General features: G+C 42.5%; 1 protein-coding gene across 1 annotated transcript in view; it reads left to right on the forward strand.

Moving 5' to 3' along the window:
* LOC112247419 (pleckstrin homology domain-containing family A member 7) overlaps positions 1–23,772 on the forward strand; it is a 162,701-nt gene that overhangs the window by 83,546 nt on the left and 55,383 nt on the right. Inside the window, 4 exon segments of the mRNA XM_042321141.1 lie at positions 11,930–12,050; positions 18,234–18,344; positions 19,283–19,355; positions 19,907–20,007. Of these exon segments, the coding sequence (XP_042177075.1) occupies positions 11,930–12,050; positions 18,234–18,344; positions 19,283–19,355; positions 19,907–20,007 (406 nt within the window).

A 23,772-nucleotide genomic window follows, 5' to 3' on the forward strand; every position in this document is an offset into this window, starting at 1 on the left:
GACGAGACTAGAGGTGAATTCCTATTAGACGAGACTAGAGGTGAATTCCTATTAGACGAGACTAGAGGTGAATTCCTATTAGACGAGACTAGAGGTGAATTCCTATTAGACGAGACTAGAGGTGAATTCCTATTAGATGAGACTAGAGGTGAATTCCAATTAGACTGGACTAGATGTGAAATCCTATTGGACTAGAGGTGAAATCCTATTGGACTAGAATAGGGGTTAAATCATAATGGACTAGACGAGAGGATAAATCCTATTGGACAGGACAAGATATGAAATCCTATTGGACTATACTAGAGGTGAAATCCTGTTGGACTTGAGGTGAAACCCTATTAGACTTGAGGTGAAATCCTATTGGACTTGAGGCGAAATCCTATTGGACTTGAGGTGAAATCCTATTGGGCTTGAGGTGAAAACCTATTGGACTTCAGGTGAAACCCTATTAGACTAGCCTAGAGGTGAATTCCTATTAGACTAGACTTGACGTGAAATCCTATTAGACTGGACTAGACGTGAAATCCTATTGGACTAGACTAGAGGTGAAATCCTATTGGACTAGACTAGAGGTGAAATCCTATTAGACTAGATGTGAAGTCCTATTAGACTAGAGGTGAAACCCTATTAGACTAGAGGTAAAACCCTATTAGACTGGAGGTGAAATCCTATTGGACTTCAAGTGAAATCCTATTGGACTTCAGGTGACATCCTATTAGACGACTAGAGGTGAAACCCTACCAGAATAGAGGTAAAATCCTATTAGACTGGAGGTGAACTCCTATTGGACTTGAGATGAAATCCTATTGGACTAGAGGCGAAACCCCATTAGACTAGAGGTGAAACCCTACTAGACTAGAGGTGAAACCCTACTAGACTAGAGGTGAAACCCTACCAGAATAGAGGTAAAATCCTCTTGGACTTGAGGTGAAATCCTATTTGACTTGGGGTGAAATCCTATTGGACTTGAGGTTAAATCCGATTGGACTTGAGGTGAAATTCTATTGGACTTGAGGTTAAATCCTATTGGACTAGACTAGAGGTGAAACCCTATTAGACTAGTGAAATCCTATTAGACTGGAGGTGAAATACTATTAGACTAAACTAGATGTGAAATCCTATTAGACTAAACTAGATGTGAAATCCTATTAGACTGGAGGTGAAACCCTATTAGACTAGAGGTGAAATCCTATTAGACTGGAGGTGAAATCCGATTGGACTTGAGGTGAAATCCTATTGGATTTGAGGTGAAATCCTATTGGGCTTGAGGTTAAATCCTATTGGACTTGCGGTGAAATTCTATTGGACTTGATGTGAATTCCTATTAGACTAGACTAGAGGTGAATTCCTATTAGACTAGACTTGACGTGAAATCCTATTAGACTGGACTAGACGTGAAATCCTATTAGACTAAACTAGATGTGAAATCCTGTTGGACTAGAGGTGAAACCCTATTAGACTGGAGGTGAAATCCTATTGGACTAGAGGTGAATTCCTATTAGACTAGACTAGAGGTGAAACCCTATTAGACTAGTGAAATCCTATTAGACTGGAGGTGAACTACTATTAGACTAAACTAGATGTGAAATCCTATTAGACTAAACTAGATGTGAAATCCTATTAGACTTGAGGTGAAATCCTATTGGACTTCAGGTGAAATCCTATTAGACTAGACTAGAGGTGAAACCCTATTAGACTAGACTAGAGGTGAATTCCTATTGGACTAGAGGTAAAATCCTATTAGACTGGAAGTGAACTCCTATTGGACTTGAGGTGAAACCCTATTGGACTTGATGTGAAATCATATTGGACTTGAGGTGAAATTCTATTGGACTTGAGGTTAAATCCTATTGGACTAGAGGTGAAACCCTATTAGACTAGTGAAATCCTATTAGACTGGAGGTGAAATCCTATTGGACTTGATGTGAAATCATATTGGACTTGATGTGAAATCATATTGGACTTGAGGTGAAATTCCTTTGGACTTGAGGTTAAATCCTATTGGACTACAGGTGAAACCCTATTAGACTAGTGACATCCTATTAGACTGGAGGTGAAATCCTATTAGACTAAACTAGATGCTAAATCCTATTAGACTAAACTAGATGTGAAATCCTGTTGGACTAGAGGTGAAACCCTATTAGACTAGAGGTGAAACCCTACTAGAATAGAGGTGAAATCCTATTGGATTTGGGGTGAAATCCTATTGGACTTGAGGTGAAATCATATTGGACTTGATGTGAATTCCTATTAGACTAGACTTGACGTGAAATCCTATTAGACTAAACTAGATGCTAAATCCTATTAGACTAAACTAGATGTGAAATCCTGTTGGACTAGAGGTGAATTCCTATTAGACTAGACTAGAGGTGAAACCCTATTAGACTGGAGGTGAAATCCTATTGGACTAGAGGTGAATTCCTATTAGACTAGACTAGAGGTGAAACCCTATTAGACTAGAGGTGAAACCCTACTAGAATAGAGGTGAAATCCTATTGGATTTGGGGTGAAATCCTATTGGACTTGAGGTGAAATCATATTGGACTTGATGTGAATTCCTATTAGACTAGACTTGACGTGAAATCCTATTAGACTGGACTAGACGTGAAATCCTATTGGACTAGAGGTGAAATCCTATTGGACTAGACTAGAGGTGAAATCCTATTGGACTTGAGGTGAAATCCTATTAGACTAGAAGAGGTGAAACCCTATTAGACTAGAGGTGGAACCCTACTAGAATAGAGGTAAAATCCTATTAGACTGGAGGTGAAATCCTATTAGACGAGACTAGAGGTGAATTCCTATTAGATGAGACTAGAGGTGAATTCCTATTAGACGAGACTAGAGGTGAATTCCTATTAGACGAGACTAGAGGTGAATTCCTATTAGACGAGACTAGAGGTGAATTCCTATTAGACTGGACTAGATGTGAAATCCTATTGGACTAGAGGTGAAATCCTATTGGACTAGAATAGGGGTTAAATCATAATGGACTAGACGAGAGGATAAATCCTATTGGACAGGACAAGATGTGAAATCCTATTAGATTAGACAAGATGTCAAATCCTATTAGACTAGATGTAAAATCCTATTAGCCTAAACTAGATGTGAAATCCTGTTGGACTAGAGGTGAAACACTATTGGACTAGAGGTGAAATCCTATTGAACTAGAGGAGAAATCCTATTGGACTTGAGGTGAAATCCTATTGGACTTGAGGTGAAATCCTATTGGACTTGAGGTGAAATCCTATTGGGCTTGAGGTGAAAACCTATTGGACTTCAGGTGAAACCCTATTAGACTAGACTAGAGGTGAATTCCTATTAGACTAGACTTGACGTGAAATCCTATTAGACTGGACTAGACGTGAAATCCTATTGGACTAGACTAGAGGTGAAATCCTATTGGACTAGACTAGAGGTGAAATCCTATTAGACTAGATGTGAAATCCTATTAGACTAAACTAGATGTGAAATGTTGGACTATAGGTGATATCCTGTTGGACTAGAGGTGAAATCCTGTTGGACTTGAGGTGAAACCCTATTAGACCAGAGGTGAAACCCTATTAGACTGGAGGTGAAATCCTATTGGACTTCAGGTGAAATCCTATTGGACTTGAGGTGAAACCCTATTGGTCTAGAGGTGAAACCCTATTAGACTAGAGGTGAAACCCTACCAGAATAGAGGTAAAATCCTATTAGACTGGAGGTGAAATCCTATTGGACTAGAGGTGAATTCCTATTAGACTAGACTAGAGGTGAAACCCTATTAGACTAGAGGTGAAATCCTATTAGACTGGAGGTGAAATCCTATTGGACTTGAGGTTAAATCCTATTGGACTTGAGGTGAAATTCTATTGGACTTGATGTGAATTCCTATTAGACTAGACTAGAGGTGAATTCCTATTAGACTAGACTTGACGTGAAATCCTATTAGACTGGACTAGACGTGAAATCCTATTGGACTAGACTAGAGGTGAAATCCTATTGGACTTGATGTGAAATCATATTGGACTTGAGGTGAAATTCTATTGGACTTGAGGTTAAATCCTATTGGACTAGAGGTGAAACCCTATTAGACTAGAGGTGAAACCCTACCAGAATAGAGGTAAAATCCTATTAGACTGGAGGTGAAATCCTATTGGACTAGAGGTGAATTCCTATTAGACTAGACTAGAGGTGAAACCCTATTAGACTAGAGGTGAAATCCTATTAGACTGGAGGTGAAATCCTATTGGACTTGAGGTTAAATCCTATTGGACTTGAGGTGAAATTCTATTGGACTTGATGTGAATTCCTATTAGACTAGACTAGAGGTGAATTCCTATTAGACTAGACTTGACGTGAAATCCTATTAGACTGGACTAGACGTGAAATCCTATTGGACTTGATGTGAAATCATATTGGACTTGAGGTGAAATTCTATTGGACTTGAGGTTAAATCCTATTGGACTAGAGGTGAAACCCTATTAGACTAGTGAAATCCTATTAGACTGGAGGTGAAATCCTATTAGACTAGGCTAGAGGTGAAACCCTACTAGAATAGAGGTGAAACCCTACTAGAATAGAGGTGAAATCCTATTTGACTAGAGGTGAAATCCTATTGGACTAGACTAGAGGTGAAATCCTATTGGACGTGAGGTGAAATCCTATTGAACTTGAGGTGAAATCCTATTGAACTTGAGGTGAAATCCTATTGGACTAGAAGAGGTGAAACCCTATTAGACTAGAGGTGAAACCCTACTAGAATAGAGGTAAAATCCTATTAGACTGGAGGTGAAATCCTATTGAACTTGAGGTGAAATCCTATTGGACTTTAGGTGAAATCCTATTAGACTAGAAGAGGTGAAACCCTATTAGACTAGAGGTGAAACCCTACTAGAATAGAGGTAAAATCCTATTAGACTGGACTAGACGTGAAATCCTATTGGACTAGAGGTGAAATCCTATTGGACTTGAGGTGAAATTCTATTGGACTTGAGGTTAAATCCTATTGGACTACAGGTGAAACCCTATTAGACTAGTGACATCCTATTAGACTGGAGGTGAAATCCTATTAGACTAAACTAGATGCTAAATCCTATTAGACTAAACTAGATGTGAAATCCTGTTGGACTAGAGGTGAAACCCTATTAGACTAGAGGTGAAACCCTACTAGAATAGAGGTGAAATCCTATTGGATTTGGGGTGAAATCCTATTGGACTTGAGGTGAAATCATATTGGACTTGATGTGAATTCCTATTAGACTAGACTTGACGTGAAATCCTATTAGACTAAACTAGATGCTAAATCCTATTAGACTAAACTAGATGTGAAATCCTGTTGGACTAGAGGTGAATTCCTATTAGACTAGACTAGAGGTGAAACCCTATTAGACTGGAGGTGAAATCCTATTGGACTAGAGGTGAATTCCTATTAGACTAGACTAGAGGTGAAACCCTATTAGACTAGAGGTGAAAACCTACTAGAATAGAGGTGAAATCCTATTGGACTTGGGGTGAAATCCTATTGGACTTGACGTGAAATCCTATTAGACTGGACCAGACGTGAAATTCTATTGGACTAGAGGTGAAATCCTATTGGACTAGACTAGAGGTGCAATCCTATTGGACTTGAGGTGAAATCCTTTTGGACTTGAGGTGAAATCCTATTAGACTAGAAGAGGTGAAACCCTATTAGACTAGAGGTGAAACCCTACTAGAATAGAGGTAGAATCCTATTAGACTGGAGGTGAAATCCTATTGGACTTGAGGTGAAATCCTTTTGGACTTGAGGTGTAATCCTTTTGGACTTGAGGTGAAATCCTATTAGACTAGGCTAGAGGTGAAACCCTACTAGAATAGAGGTGAAACCCTACTAGAATAGAGGTGAAACCCTACTAGAATAGAGGTGAAATCCTATTTGACTAGAGGTGAAATCCTATTGGACTAGACTAGCGGTGAAATCCTATTGGACGTGAGGTGAAGGCCTGAACAGATACAGTATATTGATCAGAATGTTAAAGCCTGAACAGATACAGTATATTGATCAGAATGTTAAAGCCTGAACAGATATGGTATATTGATCAGAATGTTAAAGCCTGAACAGTTACGGTATATTGATCAAGATTTTAAAGCCTCCTGGGCCAGGATGAGGTGATTATTTGACCTGAGTGCGTCTTCAAGCTCTTCATACAGTATTGCCCTCCAAACACAGCCTGACTCAGCCAGACAGCAACCCACTCTATACTGTACACTACAGACAGAGAGAGGAGAAAAGGGAGACACAGAGAGAGAGAGAGCGGGAGAGAGGGAGAAAGAGAAAGATAGAAACCTTCTGAATAATTTACTCTCCAGGAGAGAGAAAAACACAGCAGAAAACAGGGAGTCCTCCTCTGACTAGAATAATTTGTCAAAGCAGAGAGACTTTAGAGACTTTCAAGCTGACTGTAGGTGTATTATTTATGCAGAATGTTATGAAAATGATTAGTCGGCTAAAAATGACTTTTTGTCATATAATGAAGATGCCAGAGCATGAGGTGGGTTTGCACTATCAAATCTACAAAAAATAAAACGATTGAGATAGAAAGAATAGAATGATGATGCCTGCAATGCGCTTCCTTTGTGCTCTGTTGCTATCACAGATGAGAGATCTGGGTTTGCTGTGGTCTGATCCTGCACTGCTGTATTCCTGCTCTGTAGCAGAACTGTTGCTGAGACTGGGCTAAGACTGGGCTGGACTTGGGCTGCAGCCTGCAGTGTTTGTTGGGAGTAGGCTGCTGCTGAGGCTGGGCTAAAACTGGGCTGGACTTGGGCTACAGCTTGCAGTGTGTGCTGGGAGTAGGCTGCTGCTGAGGCTGGGCTAAAACTGGGCTGGACTTGGGCTACAGCTTGCAGTGTGTGCTGGGAGTAGGCTGCTGCTGAGGCCGTTCCTCTCAGGTGGTAGGTAACCTATATGGCCCCAGGCCTGGATCTCTTTCTCTCTGATGTGAAATATTGCTCCTTTATTCCACCACATCCCACAGCAGATTTCCCAGGGAACGCTCCAAAAGACAGCAGAGGTAGACAGTATGAGAGCTGCAATTGAAACAGGCGAGGGTCCCCTTGGTGCAGAGGGAAATGTGCTGTAAAAATGTTGGATGGGATCCAGAGAATTGGAACAAAGTTGTATTTTAGTTCCATGGTCAGTCCCTCGCCTTTGGCTGTGTCTCTGTGTTTTTATGTCCTGCACCAGCCTGCCCTGGCCGTACAAACATCCCAATACATCTCCTCTTCCAAAGCTGCACAGGAACATGGCACGGCCGACAGGAAAAAACACTAGTTACAACAGCTTTCATGTTCAGGCAGAACAATGCAGGGGTCCAGTGTCAGTAGGGGTGGAGTGGGCGGTCAAGCACGGTTTCCTAGTGTAGGAAGAGAAAGAGCACACACTGAGGAAGAGCACACAATGTGACACTGAGGAAGAGCACACACTTACACTGAGGAAGAGCACACACTGAGGAAGAGCACACACTGAGGAAGAGGAAGAGCACATACTGCGGAAGAGCACACACTTACACTGCGGAAGAGCACACACTTACACTGCGGAAGAGCACACACCTACACTGAGGAAGAGCACACACCTACACTGAGGAAGAGCACACACCTACACTGAGGAAGAGCACACACTGAGGAAGAGGAAGAGCACACACTGAGGAAGAGCACACACCTACACTGAGGAAGAGCACACACCTACACTGAGGAAGAGCACACACTGAGGAAGAGGAAGAGCACACACTGAGGAAGAGGAAGAGCACACACAGAGGAAGAGGAAGAGCACACATTGAGGAAGAGCAAACACTGGGGAAGAGGAAGAGCACACACCGAGGAAGAGAAAGAGCACACACTGAGGAAGAGCACACACTTACACTGAGTAAGAGCACACACTGAGGAAGAGGAAGAGCATACACTTACACTGAGGAAGAGCACACACTGAGGAAGAGGAAGAGCACACACTGAGGAAGAGGAAGAACATACACTTACACTGAGGAAGAGCACACACTGAGGAAGAGCACACACTTACACTGAGAAAGAGGAAGAGCATACACTTACACTGAGGAAGAGCACACACTGAGGAAGAGGAAGAACACACACTGAGAAAGAGCACACACTGAGGAAGAGCACACACTTACACTGAGGAAGAGCACACACTTACACTGAGGGAGAGCACACACTGAGGAAGAGGAAGAGCACACTTACACTGAGGAAGAAAACACACTGAGGAAGAGCACACACTTACACTGAGGAAGAGGAAGAGCACACACTTACACAGAGGAAGAGCACACACTGAGGAAGAGGAAGAGCACATGCTTACACTGAGGAAGAGCACACACTTACACTGAGGAAGAGCACACACTGAGGAAGAGCCCATGCTTACACTGAGGAAGACCACACACGGAGGAAGAGGAAGAGCACACACTTACACTGAGGAAGAGCACACACGGAGGAAGAGGAAGAGCACACGCTTACACTGAGGAAGAGCACACGCTTACACTGAGGAAGAGCACACGCTTACACTGAGGAAGAGCACATACTGAGGAAGAGCACACACTGAGGAAGAGCACTCTATTATGCCAGAGGAGGTACTTTTCAGAAATCTAATATCTGTACTATATAACAATGAGGACATTAGGCTTATTCAGTTTAGTTCAATCTTCTTGAGTACTTGCTTTGAAGTGAACCTACAGCCACTGGCTTTCTCTAAACATCCCAGCCCCTGCCTTCATTTCCAGATAGCAGTGATTTCTTTGAGTGATGCGCAGCATCTGTGTAAGCGGCACTTTCATGGCTGTCTGAGTGTCACAGAGGAGTGAACCTCTGAGTGAAGCTACACACACAAACACACCAATGACATGGCAGGGACACATGGTCAATGGAGAGGTTTTTTAAAAGGTTGAGCAGCGCAGACAGACCTCAGCTTGCTCCCTAAGGCTTTAAAGTCTCTGACACGCTCCTAACATCATTCTATGACTGTCACTATTCTAGAAAAACTATGGTGAGGATAATTTCAGTAAAACTGTGCCCTTAGCTAGTACTGAAATGACTCAGTCAATTAATCATAGGTAATATATGTCATTTGAAAATGTCAAAGTTCATTCCTAGCCCTGTGCATGTCAGTTTGAGGGTTTGAGTTTCAGGCATATCCTCTGCATAGTGTAAATAACAGACAGGCTGGTCTGTCAGTAAGACATCTTCGATTTCAGCCCACAGCCACCTCTTGTCCTGAACTCAGCATCCTCTTTACACTATTTGCTATGAATAGGAAAGGACCACAAATAACCTAACAAATGAAAAGTGCCTGATAGAGATGTAATACACCGTTTTATCCTTAAACCTATGTAAAGAAGGGCCTCCGAGTGGAGCTACTAACATGTCTGTCTCAACGGGCTGCAGACATTGTACCATCCTCACATAGACTTCTTGCTCATGAAACTACCGTAAATAGCTGAGGATGACCTTATCAAGAATGTTGTGTGAGCAGCACGTCCATATAAACTGGTAGTAAACTGATTAGGCATAGCTTCCTCTGTGATGAATGATACACTCTGATTAGGCATAGCTTCCTCTGTGATGAATGATGCACTCTGATTAGGCATAGCTTCCTCTGTGATGAATGATGCACTCTGATTAGGCATAGCTTCCTCTGTGATGAATGATGCACTCTGATTAGGCATAGCTTCCTCTGTGATGAATGATGCACTCTGATTAGGCATAGCTACCTCTGTGATGAATGATGCACTCTGATTAGGCATAGCTACCTCTGTGATGAATGATGCACTCTGATTAGGCATAGCTTCCTCTGTGATGAATGATGCACTCTGATTAGGCATAGCTACCTCTGTGATGAATGATACACTCTGATTAGGCATAGCTACCTCTGTGATGAATGATACACTCTGATTAGGCATAGCTACCTCTGTGATGAATGATACACTCTGATTAGGCATAGCTTCCTCTGTGATGAATGATGCACTCTGATTAGGCATAGCTTCCTCTGTGATGAATGATGCACTCTGATTAGGCATAGCTACCTCTGTGATGAATGATACACTCTGATTAGGCATAGCTACCTCTGTGATGAATGATACACTCTGATTAGGCATAGCTACCTCTGTGATGAATGATACACTCTGATTAGGCATAGCTACCTCTGTGATGAATGATACACTCTGATTAGGCATAGCTACCTCTGTGATGAATGATACACTCTGATTAGGCATAGCTACCTCTGTGATGAATGATACACTCTGATTAGGCATAGCTACCTCTGTGATGAATGATACACTTTCACAACCACTTGTGAACACAAGCAGACCCATTTGTTCTTGACTTGATCACTCCTCAGCCCCCAATGTCAGAGAGCATTTTGTCAGTTAATGTATTATTAAAGTACTATTGAACAAAGCTCTGGAGATTCTGCAGCTGGTAATTGGGTTATATTGACTTCAGGAGCAGTGAACCTATACAGTAACTTGTCTGAATCTGACATCAGGAGATGGGAGGAGCTGTTACGCCTCAGTACTTCATTTGTAATTAATGCCATTATTTGTTTACCCAGCCCCTCGGGAATACTATGTTTTTATCGAAGGGGACGTTTATTAATTGTAGAAGGACATGTTGATTGCTAACTTTCCTCTGTTCTAATGAACCTTATTACAAAGAGAAAGCCCTCTTGGAACATAGATTTCCCGTAATCCCTCTTCCTGCTGAAGTTTCCAGGCGGTTTGCCCATTACGCTCACTACAATCTGTGTAACAGTGTGACCTGGGTCATTCCTAGGCATTCCAGGGCAAAGCAGATTCCTGCTTTATCCTAAGGGAGCAACCACCTAGGTGCCCTTAAACTGTAATGGAATGTACTATGAGTAGCTGTACTTGAGGCCAGATATTTGGAGAGCCTGGTTACAGATGTAGGATCTTATTTTGAGCCAGGTTGCTACAGCAGGAAAATAATCCTGCAGCAACAGGACATGCTAATTATTATGTGGATTATAATTCATGGACATTTTTTGTAGGGGTTGATACATTTTTGGTTAGGGCAAATCAAGTCGGACATTTTAAAGTGGAAATTACTAACTTTAGAAGCCTTTTTAAACCTTGAAAACACTATACGTTTGCATTTCCTGCTTGGAAGAATAATTATCAGCAACAAAAATAGTGATACAATTAAGATACTACATCTGTAGATAAGAGAAGCTGGTTGATTTTCATGTTATGCCAGTGAACTGGAACGGATTGTATTTCTTACAAAAACAGTTCCTGACTGTAACAATGTGATGATGTCATGAGGAAACGTGAGGTGTAATTTGGAAAGCATGGGTGGTCTCTGCTGAGTGAGTGAGTTATCTAATGGATGTAAATATGATGAAGTTTTTGTCTGGAGGTCAGGACACCTTGTGTGTGTGTGTGTGTGTGTGTGTGTGTGTGTGTGTGTGTGTGTGTGTGTGTGTGTGTGTGTGTGTGTGTGTGTGTGTGTGTGTGTGTGTGTGTGTTTGAGCAAGAGAGCAAAAGAGGGAGTGGATATTTGATCATGAGAAAGCTCATCTGCGGTAGCTCTGGTATCTCTGCTCTGGGTCTTTGTGTTGGAGATTATGTGGAGGTGTAAAAGTTATTTGTCATATAACATGTCCTCTTATGAAACAAGACATGCCAGCCCCAGGGACAGTGTCAGACAAAATGTTACTTGAGTGGCTGCTACAAAATAGTCCTGCCTGTTAACATAGCTGTAATTGCATTGGCTGTGACAGGTCGTGTGGCAGGAAGTTGTCGTTTCCTCTCTGAGAACCCATCCCTTAAGTTAACCCTGGCTCCCTTTAATGCAGATCCACTACTGAGGAATGGTGGTGGTGGTGAGATACTAGCATGACCGCTCATGTCTATGTCATTGATTTCCTTCTGTGCTGCCTCCCCTGCAGGACAGAGTCCCGGGGCATGTCCAAGCCACCGCCACCGGCCAGTCAGAGGCCCCCCAGAATGATCAGCCAGACTTCCAAGGCTGTGACCTCATCAACAGTGGATGTCACCTCAGGGTCAAAGGTGAGAAAACACCTCTCTTTTATGAGCATGTGTTGTCTTCTCAGTGTGTTTCATTTGTTTGGGTCTATCCCACAACAGTGGTGCAGCAATTAGGTCCAGTGATTGCAGTGTAAAGTGTTTGAATTGATATTGTTTCTAAGGGTACTGGGAGACTGTTAATGCTCATGCTGGAGAATTGGTATCATCTCCTCCAGAACACTCTCATTTTGATTAATGGCTGTAGACTGTAATAGGTTAGTGATTTTCTTCAAGCCCAGTGAAACTCAATTAAACCTCCACGGTGGTTGGCCATGGATTCACTATGTGCATATAAAAGGCTTTACTCAAATGGTTTAGTAAAGGAACAGTATTAGAAGATGAAACGGCTGCTATTGGATGTTTTGAAGGCACAGGTGGGGAAGTGACACTCCATAGAATGTCCATGTCCCCTTCTTATAAGGATCATACTTCCACAGAGGGCAGATGAGGGCAGTGAGGCTGTCTTCCAGACCCTGTGGTCTCCTCTGCTCTGCCACTGACATGGCTATGGTCTATCTTCAGGACATTGGCAGTTCAGTACTCACATGACACCCAGCTGCCCATCTGTAAAGTGATTTAGTGGCTCTTCCTAGACCCTTCCCAGGCCACATACACCTGACTGTCTCCAGCTTCCAGAAAAAGCCTGCCAGCCTCCTCTCCCTTCTTCCCCCGTGGCCCAGCTCTGCCAGGTTGAGAGGGGTGGCCATGCTGGGTGGCATGACAGGGCTACCTGCCAACTCACTATCGCCTCTCCAGTCTGACTGACGGGTGTTGATGTTAGTGAGTGTTGAGGCAGCACACGCCTGCCTGCCTGGCTAGCTGTAAAATGACCTCCTGGCTGTCTCAGTAATGCTTCAGGCCTGTGAGTGAGAGACAGCATTGTGTCAGCATCATATGAGCTGTCTGAAACCAATCAATCCCCAGTCAACCTTTCAACACAATCATAGTAACACAACACTCTTCAGCTACACACAGCACCCAAACACATGCACTGACTTGACTGGGACTCTAAGCACTGCAGTAGGCGTATAAGTATTCCTATAGAACAGTGCCTCTACGGTTGTGAAAGTAGCTCTCCTAAGATTGTTGTACCTGTGTTAGAAGCAGCACCTCATCAGACCTCATGTCAACGTGTTGTCTGCTATCAGAGGTGCCAGTCATTTCAAGCAGAGTGGCAGACAGGGCATTATCGATGACCACTTGCTCATTCTCAATGGTAAGTAGAGTATAGACTTGCTTTAAAATTCACTATCTATGTATACAATAAGGGGAACGTTGAGTTTCCAATCACAGTACAGTGAATATGTGACTACACAATGATTTCTAATATCTGCTAAACTTAAATAAGGCTGTTCTCTTGACGGTTCTCCTGACAAACACTGTGTAGATTTCCTAATGCTCTGCATGCTTGGCTGGCCGTGCAGTAGTTTCAGTAATTAGTGCATGTTTTTGCCAGCTGTGGAGGAGGAAATGGCATATAATGATCCCCTGCACTGGACACCTAACTCAACTGTTGCTAGGGTGCAATCTGATTTGGCTCAGTTGAACGTTCATCTGAAATCATCTGTGAGATTCAGAGGAGGGAGAAAACCAGTGGGGCTTGAAAGAATGCTACTGTGCCTCATCAAATCTTAATGTATGACAATAATACTGTATTCCCATTTGGGTGAAGTGTTCTTGCTTTTCAAATGAGCTGCTGAAATTAGAAGGTTAAAGCTAAATCAAATGAGAAAAAGAGAAAGAAACACGAAGAAGAAAGTTAATAACTAAAATGACTAACTTCAAACATTTGTGGGCCCCAGTCTCAAAATCAAAATGTTTTTCATAATCTAATCATCAAACATACAGTAACACCTAATGATCTCTATAAACATGGGGCTGAATGGTCATACAGTAACACCTAATTATCTCTATAAACATAAGACTGAATGGTCATACAGTAACACCTAATGATCTCTATAAACATGGGACTGAAGGGTCATACAGAAACACCTAATGATCTCTATATACATGGGACTGAATGGTCATACAGTAACACCTAATGATCTCTATAAACATGGGACTCAATGGTCATACAGTAACACCTAATGATCTCTATAAACATGGGACTGAAGGGTCATACAGTAACACCTAATGATCTCTATAAACATGGGACTGAATGGTCATACAGTAACACCTAATTATCTCTATAAACATAAGACTGAATGGTCATACAGTAACACCTAATGATCTCTATAAACATGGGACTCAATGGTCATACAGTAACACCTAATTATCTCTATAAACATAAGACTGAATGGTCATACAGTAACACCTAATGATCTCTATAAAAATGGCACTGAATGGTCATACAGTAACACCTAATGATCTCTATAAACATGGGGCTGAATGGTCATACAGTAACACCTAATTATCTCTATAAACATAAGACTGAATGGTCATACAGTAACACCTAATGATCTCTATAAACATGGGACTGAAGGGTCATACAGTAACACCTAATGATCTCTATATACATGGGACTGAATGGTCATACAGTAACACCTAATGATCTCTATAAACATGGGACTGAATGGTCATACAGTAACACCTAATTATCTCTATAAACATGGGGCTGAATGGTCATACAGTAACACCTAATGATCTCTATAAACATGGGACTGAATGGTCATACAGTAACACCTAATGATCTCTATAAACATGGGACTGAATGGTCATACAGTAACACCTAATTATCTCTATAAACATAAGACTGAATGGTCATACAGTAACACCTAATGATCTCTATAAACATGGGGCTGAATGGTCATACAGTAACACCTAATGATCTCTATAAACATAGGGCTGAATGGTCATACAGTAACACCTAATGATCTCTATAAACATGGGACTGAAGGGTCCTACAGTAACACCTAATGATCTCTATAAACATGGGACTGAATGATCATACAGTAACACCTAATGATCTCTATAAACATGGGACTCACTGGTCATACAGTAACACCTAATGATCTCTATAAACATGGGGCTGAATGGTCATACAGTAACACCTAATGATCTCTATAAACATGGGACTGAATGGTCATACAGTGACACCTAATTATCTCTATAAACATAAGACTGAATGGTCATACAGTAACACCTAATGATCTCTATAAACATGGGACTGAATGGTCATACAGTAACACCTAATTATCTCTATAAACATAAGACTGAATGGTCATACAGTAACACCTAATGATCTCTATAAACATGGGACTGAATGGTCATACAGTAACACCTAATGATCTCTATAAACATGGGGCTGAATGGTCATACAGTAACACCTAATGATCTCTATATACATGGGGCTGAATGGTCATACAGTAACACCTAATGATCTCTATAAACATGGGACTGAATGGTCATACAGTAACACCTAATTATCTCTATAAACATAAGACTGAATGGTCATACAGTAACACCTAATGATCTCTATAAACATGGGGCTGAATGGTCATACAGTAACACCTAATTATGTCTATAAACATAAGATTGAATGGTCATACAGTAACACCTAATGATCTCTATAAACATGGGACTGGATGGTCATACAGTAACACCTAATGATCTCTATAAACATGGGGCTGAATGGTCATACAGTAACACCTAATTATGTCTATAAACATAAGACTGAATGGTCATACAGTAACACCTAATGATCTCTATAAACATGGGACTGAATGGTCATACAGTAACACCTAATTATGTCTATAAACATAAGACTGAATGGTCATACAGTAACACCTAATTATCTCTATAAACATAAGACTGAATGGTCATACAGTAACACCTAATGATCTCTATACACATGGGACTGAATGGTCATACAGTAACACCTAATTATCTCTATAAACATAAGACTGAATGGTCATACAGTAACACCTAATGATCTCTATAAACATGGGACTGAATGGTCATACAGTAACACCTAATGATCTCTATAAACATGGGACTGAATGGTCATACAGTAACACCTAATGATCTCTATAAACATGGGACTGAATGGTCATACAGTAACACCTAATTATGCCTATAAACATAAGACTGAATGGTCATACAGTAACACCTAATGATCTCTATAAACATGGGACTGAATGGTCATACAGTAACACCTAATTATCTCTATAAACATAAGACTGAATGGTCATACAGTAACACCTAATGATCTCTATAAACATGGGACTGAATTGTCATACAGTAACACCTAATTATCTCTATAAACATGGGGCTGAATGGTCATACAGTAACACCTAATGATCTCTATAAACATGGGACTGAATGGTCATACAGTAACACCTAATGATCTCTATAAACATGGGACTGAATGGTCATACAGTAACACCTAATTATGTCTATAAACATAAGACTGAATGGTCATACAGTAACACCTAATTATCTCTATAAACATAAGACTGAATGGTCATACAGTAACACCTAATGATCTCTATACACATGGGACTGAATGGTCATACAGTAACACCTAATTATCTCTATAAACATAAGACTGAATGGTCATACAGTAACACCTAATGATCTCTATAAACATGGGACTGAATGGTCATACAGTAACACCTAATGATCTCTATAAACATGGGACTGAATGGTCATACAGTAACACCTAATGATCTCTATAAACATGGGACTGAATGGTCATACAGTAACACCTAATTATGCCTATAAACATAAGACTGAATGGTCATACAGTAACACCTAATGATCTCTATAAACATGGGACTGAATGGTCATACAGTGACACCTAATTATCTCTATAAACATAAGACTGAATGGTCATACAGTAACACCTAATGATCTCTATAAACATGGGACTGAAGGGTCATACAGTAACACCTAATGATCTCTATAAACATGGGGCTGAATGGTCATACAGTAACACCTAATGATCTCTATAAACATGGGACTGAATGGTCATACAGTAACACCTAATGATCTCTATAAACATGGGACTCAATGGTCATACAGTAACACCTAATTATCTCTATAAACGTAAGACTGAATGGTCATACAGTAACACCTAATGATCTCTATAAACATGGGGCTGAATGGTCATACAGTAACACCTAATGATCTCTATAAACATAAGACTGAATGGTCATACAGTAACACCTAATGATCTCTATAAACATGGGGCTGAATGGTCATACAGTAACACCTAATGATCTCTATAAACATAAGACTGAAGGGTCATACAGTAACACCTAATGATCTCTATAAACATGGGACTGAATGGTCATACAGTAACACCTAATGATCTCTATAAACATGGGACTGAAGGGTCATACAGTAACACCTAATGATCTCTATAAACATGGGACTGAATGGTCATACAGTAACACCTAATGATCTCTATAAACATGGGACTGAATGGTCATACAGTAACACCTAATGATCTCTATAAACATGGGACTGAATGGTCATACAGTAACACCTAATGATCTCTATAAACATGGGACTGAATGGTCATACAGTAACACCTAATTATCTCTATAAACATGGGACTGAATGGTCATACAGTAACACCTAATGATCTCTATAAAAATGGCACTGAATGGTCATACAGTAACACCTAATGATCTCTATAAACATGGGACTGAATGGTCATACAGTAACACCTAATGATCTCTATAAAAATGGCACTGAATGGTCATACAGTAACACCTAATGATCTCTATAAACATGGGACTGAATGGTCATACAGTAACACCTAATGATCTCTATAAACATGGGACTGAATGGTCATACAGTAACACCTAATGATCTCTATAAACATGGGACTGAATGGTCATACAGTAACACCTAATGATCTCTATAAACATGGGACTGAATGGTCATACAGTAACACCTAATGATCTCTATAAACACGGGACTGAATGGTCATACAGTAACACCTAATGATCTCTATAAACACGGGACTGAATGGTCATATTGTCTTGATACATGCTCCTGTTTAACCAGCTCCTGTTCCTACTGGTTGTGTCTGTAATACCACATTTCTTTCACACAGCTCCTTACCACTGAGCTCCCTGGGCAGCTAATAGCAGATGTTGTTTGTAAACCAGTATATAAAGGAAACCCTGTTCATAACCAACGTGTTTGTTTTTCCAGCCGCAGGGCTCTAGGAGTAGTGGCAAGGTACACAGCTTTGGCAAGAGGGACCAAGCCATCAAGAGGAACCCCAATATCCCTGTGGTGGTCAGGGGATGGCTCTACAAACAGGTGAGCCCTCCACATCACCCCACCTCAGTCACTGTAGCTACTGTATGGTTCAGAGGAATCTCCATAATTATGGCTAAGAGTACAACTCAATCACTATAGCTACTGTATGGTTCAGAGGAATCTCCATAATTATGGCTAAGAGTACAACTCAATCACTATAGCTACTGTATGGTTCAGAGGAATCTCCATAGTTATGGCTAAGAGTATAACTCAATGACTGTAGCTATAGCTAAGGGCCGTGTGTTGGGGTCTAATGGTAAACTGTCCTCCACTCTAACGGGAGCACACACACATCTCACGTCGATATTACATCTCTGTCATGTCATGTCATTTACAGTGGCCTTCCACTTATTGCATAATTCAGGCTAAGTAATGATGAGAGTCCAGGTCTATGAGAATGTACTACAGTATTAATGACTGTGACCTGGTGGACTCTGGCTGAGTAAACAGGGAACGACAGTCATCATTTCTCATTATGAACCCCTTCTATGGATCTCCATTTACCTAGAGGACGGAGGGAGCATGAGAGAGATGTCTCTTTAGGGGTGAGGTATAAGAGGACAACACCCAGAGTGATTGTCTCCTGTTGACTGATGCCCCCTGGCGCGGCTGGCACGGAGGTGTAACACCCCTGAGGCAGGCCAGAGGGGGTGAGATTTAAGACCCTGACTTGGTAACACGTCATCGACTCATAAGGAGTTAGTTAGACCTACTGGAGCTCCTATCAAGGCAGGACATGAACCCTGTTCTGTTCAGGGGGAACACAATTACTGGCTGTACTAATGAAATGTATGAATTTTCTTGTGTTTTCCCTCTCCCTGTAAATGGGTACATTAGCCTATATTCCCCAGCTATGGTTTTGAATTAGAATGTGCATTAGAAGGTGATGTTGTATTGCTGAGAGGGCTTTACATTCCTTGTTGTGTTTCTCCCTCCAGGACAGCTCTGGAATGAGACTGTGGAAGAGGAAGTGGTTTGTGTTGTCTGACTACTGCTTGTTTTATTACAAAGGTGAGTCACACAGGCACACCGGGTCAGGGTTTAATTGAGACTAATTAAAATAGTCGCAGGGTGAATTGATTTGGTTATGAAATCCGAGCGAGTCCTCTTAATTCCAAGTCGTCTGCCTCTTAGTCGAGCTAAACCTTTCAATCAGAGAGACATGACTGCAATTAGACAAGGTTCTGTTCTGCCACAGGCTATTCTCTCTCCTCTTCTGTCTCTTTCTATCTCTATTTCCCTCTTTCTTTCACCTCTCCGCCATTCATCACACTGAGCTAGAGATAAGCCTCCAGTCCTGCTGCCTGCCACCACAGCACAGCGGCTCCTTGAATCATCCTTGAATTATGTCTCTCCAATTACATTTCCTACAGTCACGAATCACCATGCAGGAACATAATGGTGCATTGATGAAGCAGTTATGTCATGCAATTTATAAACAGGTAGAATCAGTAGTTGTCAAGGCAGTGGGCCAGTGGTGAGGTGTGTGTGGTGGGTTGTTGTGTATTGTGTGATAATGATCACCTGCTTGTGTGTGTGTGTGTGTGTGTGTGTCCCTCTAGACAGCAGAGAGGAGATGGTTTTGGGGAGCATCCCCCTGCCCAGTTATGTCATCACCCCTGTGGAGCCTGATGACCACATCAGCCGCAAGTATGCCTTCAAGGTAAGACTAGAGGGCAAGGGTGGGAACTAGCTCGTCACCGAGTGGAAAATACTGTTACAAGCTATCTCACAGTTCAACCAAGCTGCATGAATTGAGAAACAGGCTGGATATACAGTTGAAGTCAGAAGTTTACATATGCCTTAGCCAAATATATTTAAACTCAGTTTTTCGCAATTCCTGACATTTAATCCTAGTAAAAAAATTCCCTGTCTTAGCTCAGTTAGGATCACAACTTTATTTTAAGAATGTGAAATGTCAGAATAATAGTAGGGAGAATGATTTATTTCAGCTTTTATTTCTTTCATCACATTCCCAGTGGGTCAGAAGTTTACATACACTCAATTATTATTTGGTAGCATTGCCTTTAAATTGTTTAACTTGGGTCAAACGTTTTGTGTAGCCTTCCACAAGCTTCCCACAATAAGTTGGGTGTATTTTGGCCCATTCTTCCTGACAGAGCTGGTGTAACTGAGTCAGGTTTGTAGGCCTCATTGCTTGCTCACGCTTTTTCAGTTCTGCCCACAAATGTTCTATAGGATTGAGGTCAGGGCTTTGATGGCCACTCCAATACCTTGACTTTGTTGTCCTTATGCCATTTTGCCACAACTTTGGAAGTATGCTTGGGGTCATTGTCCATTTGGAAGACGCATTTGCCACCAAGCTTTAAATTCCCGACTGATGTCTTGATGTTGCTTCAAAAATATCCAGATAATTTTCTTTCCTCTTGATGCCAATTTATTTTGTGAAGTGCACCAATCCCTCCTGCAGCAAAACACCACCACAACATGATGCTGTCACCCCCGTGCTTCATGGTTGGGATGGTGTTCATCGGAATGCAAGCCTCACCCTTTTTCTTCCAAACATAACAATGGTCATTATGGCCAAATAGTTATATTTTTGTTCCATCAGACCAGAGGGCATTTCTCCAAAAAGTACGATCTTTGTTCCCATGTGCAGTTGCAAACCGTAGTTTGGCTTTCAGGTTCAGGTTTCAGGTTATGTCAATAGAGAACTCGTTTTACTGTGGATATAGATACTTTTGTACCTGTTTCCTCTAGCATCTTCACAAGGTCCTTTGCTGTTGTTCTGGGATTGATTTGCACTTTTCGCACCAAAGTACGTTCATCTCTAGGAGACAGAACGCGTCACCTTCCTGAGCAATATGATGGCTGCTTGGTCCCATGGTGTTTATACTTGCATACTATTGTTTGTACAGATGAATGTGGTACCTTCAGGTGTTTGGAAATTGCTCCCAAGGATGAACCAGACTTGTGGAGGGCTACAACTTTTTTTTTGAGCTCTTGGCTGATTTCTTTTGATTGTCCCATGATGTCAAGCAAAAAGGCACTGAGTTTGGCCAAACAGTTATTTTTTGTTTTATCAGACCAGAGGACATTTCCTCTGATATACCAGAGGATATCAAGCAAAAAGGCACTGAGTTTGAAGGTAGGCCTTGAAATACATCCACAAGTACACCTTCAATTGACTGAAATGATGTCATTTTCTGGAATTTTCCAAGCTGTTTAAAGGCACAGTCAACTTAGTGTTTGTAAACTTCTGACCCACTGAAATTGTGATTCAGTGAATTATAAGTGAAATAATCTGTCTGTAAACAATTGTTGAAAAAATGACTTGTGTCATGCACAAAGTAGATGTCCTAAACGACTTGCCAAAACTATAGTTTGTTATCAAGAAATTTGTGGAGTGGTTGAAAAACTAGTTTTAATGACTCCAACCTAAGTGTATGTAAACTCCAGACTTCAACTGTGAAGGAAATGCTAACTAACAGCTATTAGATAAAGTTGCTACACCTTGGTTACAGAGTTAGACAGTCACACAGCCAGGGGCCTGTGTGGTCAAGCCAGACAAAGTGGGCAGTGCTCCCTCTGATTAGTGTCAGACTGGTGGGCTGTTATAACACTCTATTCTTACCACATCAGTCTGGATCCTTTCTTTAAAAGCACAGAGATTCATCATAAAACCTATACAATCTGGACCAAGACTGGCTCTTCCTAATGTCTGCTTTGGACCTGCCTGGCGTGCTATGTCGCTTTGACCTGTGAGTTTTCAGTGTTGGCCCTTCATGCAAACCCATTTAATTAACAAGAACACTAAGTGGGCAATGTGACTTCATACTTACCTGTACCTCTCATCTGCTATTTCATAACAATCATGCACCAAACCCTTGAGGCCTGTAGGTCTCAATAATGTGGAGGTATTCAGGGAGTATCAGCTCCTGTAGGTATCTTATCCTGGTCTGAGGTACAGTATCTGTCCCTTTAAAGGTCTGTTTGGTAGTGGTGTTACTGTGCTGCTCTGCTCTCTGGCCCCTGTCCTGTCCTGTTTGTCAGGCAGCAGGCCCCTGTCATCACCAGTAGAGCTTTAGGAACCCCCACCACACTCCTGCAGGCACCTCTCCTCTGACCACTTCTCCAAACCCCCTCCTCACTCCTTCAAGCCCCCTCCATACTCCTCCAAGCCCCTCTCCACACTCCTCCAATCCCCTCTCCACACTCCTCCAAGCCTCTATCCTCTCCACACTCCTCCATGCCTCTATCCTCTCCACTCTCCTCCAAACCCCTCTCCACAGTCCTCCAAGCCCCTCTCCACTCTCCTCCAAGCCCCTCTCCACTCTCCTCCAAGCCCCTCTCCACACTCCTCCAAGCCCCTCTCCACACTTCTCCAAGCCCCACTCCACACTCCTCCAAGCCTCTATCCTCTCCACACTCCTCCACGCCTCTATCCTCTCCACACTCCTCCAAGCCCCTCTCCACACTTCTCTAAGCCCCACTCCACACTCCTCCAAGCCTCTATCCTCTCCACACTCCTCCACGCCTCTATCCTCTCCACACTTCTCCAAGCCCCCTCCCACTCCACACTTCTCCAAGCCCCCTCCACAGTCCTCCAAGCCCCTCTCCACAGTCCTCCAAGCCCCCTCCACACTCCTCCAAGCCCCTCTCCACTCTCCTCCAAGCCCCTCTCCACTCTCCTCCAAGCCCCTCTCCACTCTCCTCCAAGCCCCTCTCCACAGTCCTCCAAGCCCCCTCTCCACACTCCTCCAAGCCCCTCTCCACACTCCTCCAAGCCCCTCTCCACACTTCTCCAAGCCCCACTCCACACTTCTCCAAGCCCCACTCCACACTCCTCCAAGCCTCTATCCTCTCCACACTCCTCCACGCCTCTATCCTCTCCACACTCCTCCAAGCCCCTCTCCACACTTCTCTAAGCCCCACTCCACACTCCTCCATGCCTCTATCCTCTCCACACTCCTCCACGCCTCTATCCTCTCCACACTTCTCCAAGCCCCCTCCACAGTCCTCCAAGCCCCTCTCCACAGTCCTCCAAGCCCCCTCCACACTCCTCCAAGCCCCTCTCCACTCTCCTCCAAGCTCCTCTCCCACTCTCCTCCAAGCCCCTCTCCACTCTCCTCCAAGCCCCTCTCCACAGTCCTCCAAGCCCCTCTCCACAGTCCTCCAAGCCCCTCTCCACACTCCTCCAAGCCCCTCTCCACACTTCTCCATGCCCCCTCCACACTCCTCCAAGCCTCTATCCTCTCCACACTCCTCCACACCTCTATCCTCTCCACACTTCTCCAAGCCCCCTCCACAGTCCTCCAAGCCCCCTCCACAGTCCTCCAAGCCCCCTCCACAGTCCTCCAAGCCCCCTCCACAGTCCTCCAAGCCCCCTCCACAGTCCTCCAAGCCCCTCTCTACAGTCCTCCAAGCCCCCTCCACAGTCCTCCAAGCCACTCTCCACTCTCCTCCA

The sequence above is a fragment of the Oncorhynchus tshawytscha genome, linkage group LG04 (genome assembly GCF_018296145.1).
Source record: "Oncorhynchus tshawytscha isolate Ot180627B linkage group LG04, Otsh_v2.0, whole genome shotgun sequence".
Taxonomy (NCBI): domain Eukaryota; kingdom Metazoa; phylum Chordata; class Actinopteri; order Salmoniformes; family Salmonidae; genus Oncorhynchus; species Oncorhynchus tshawytscha.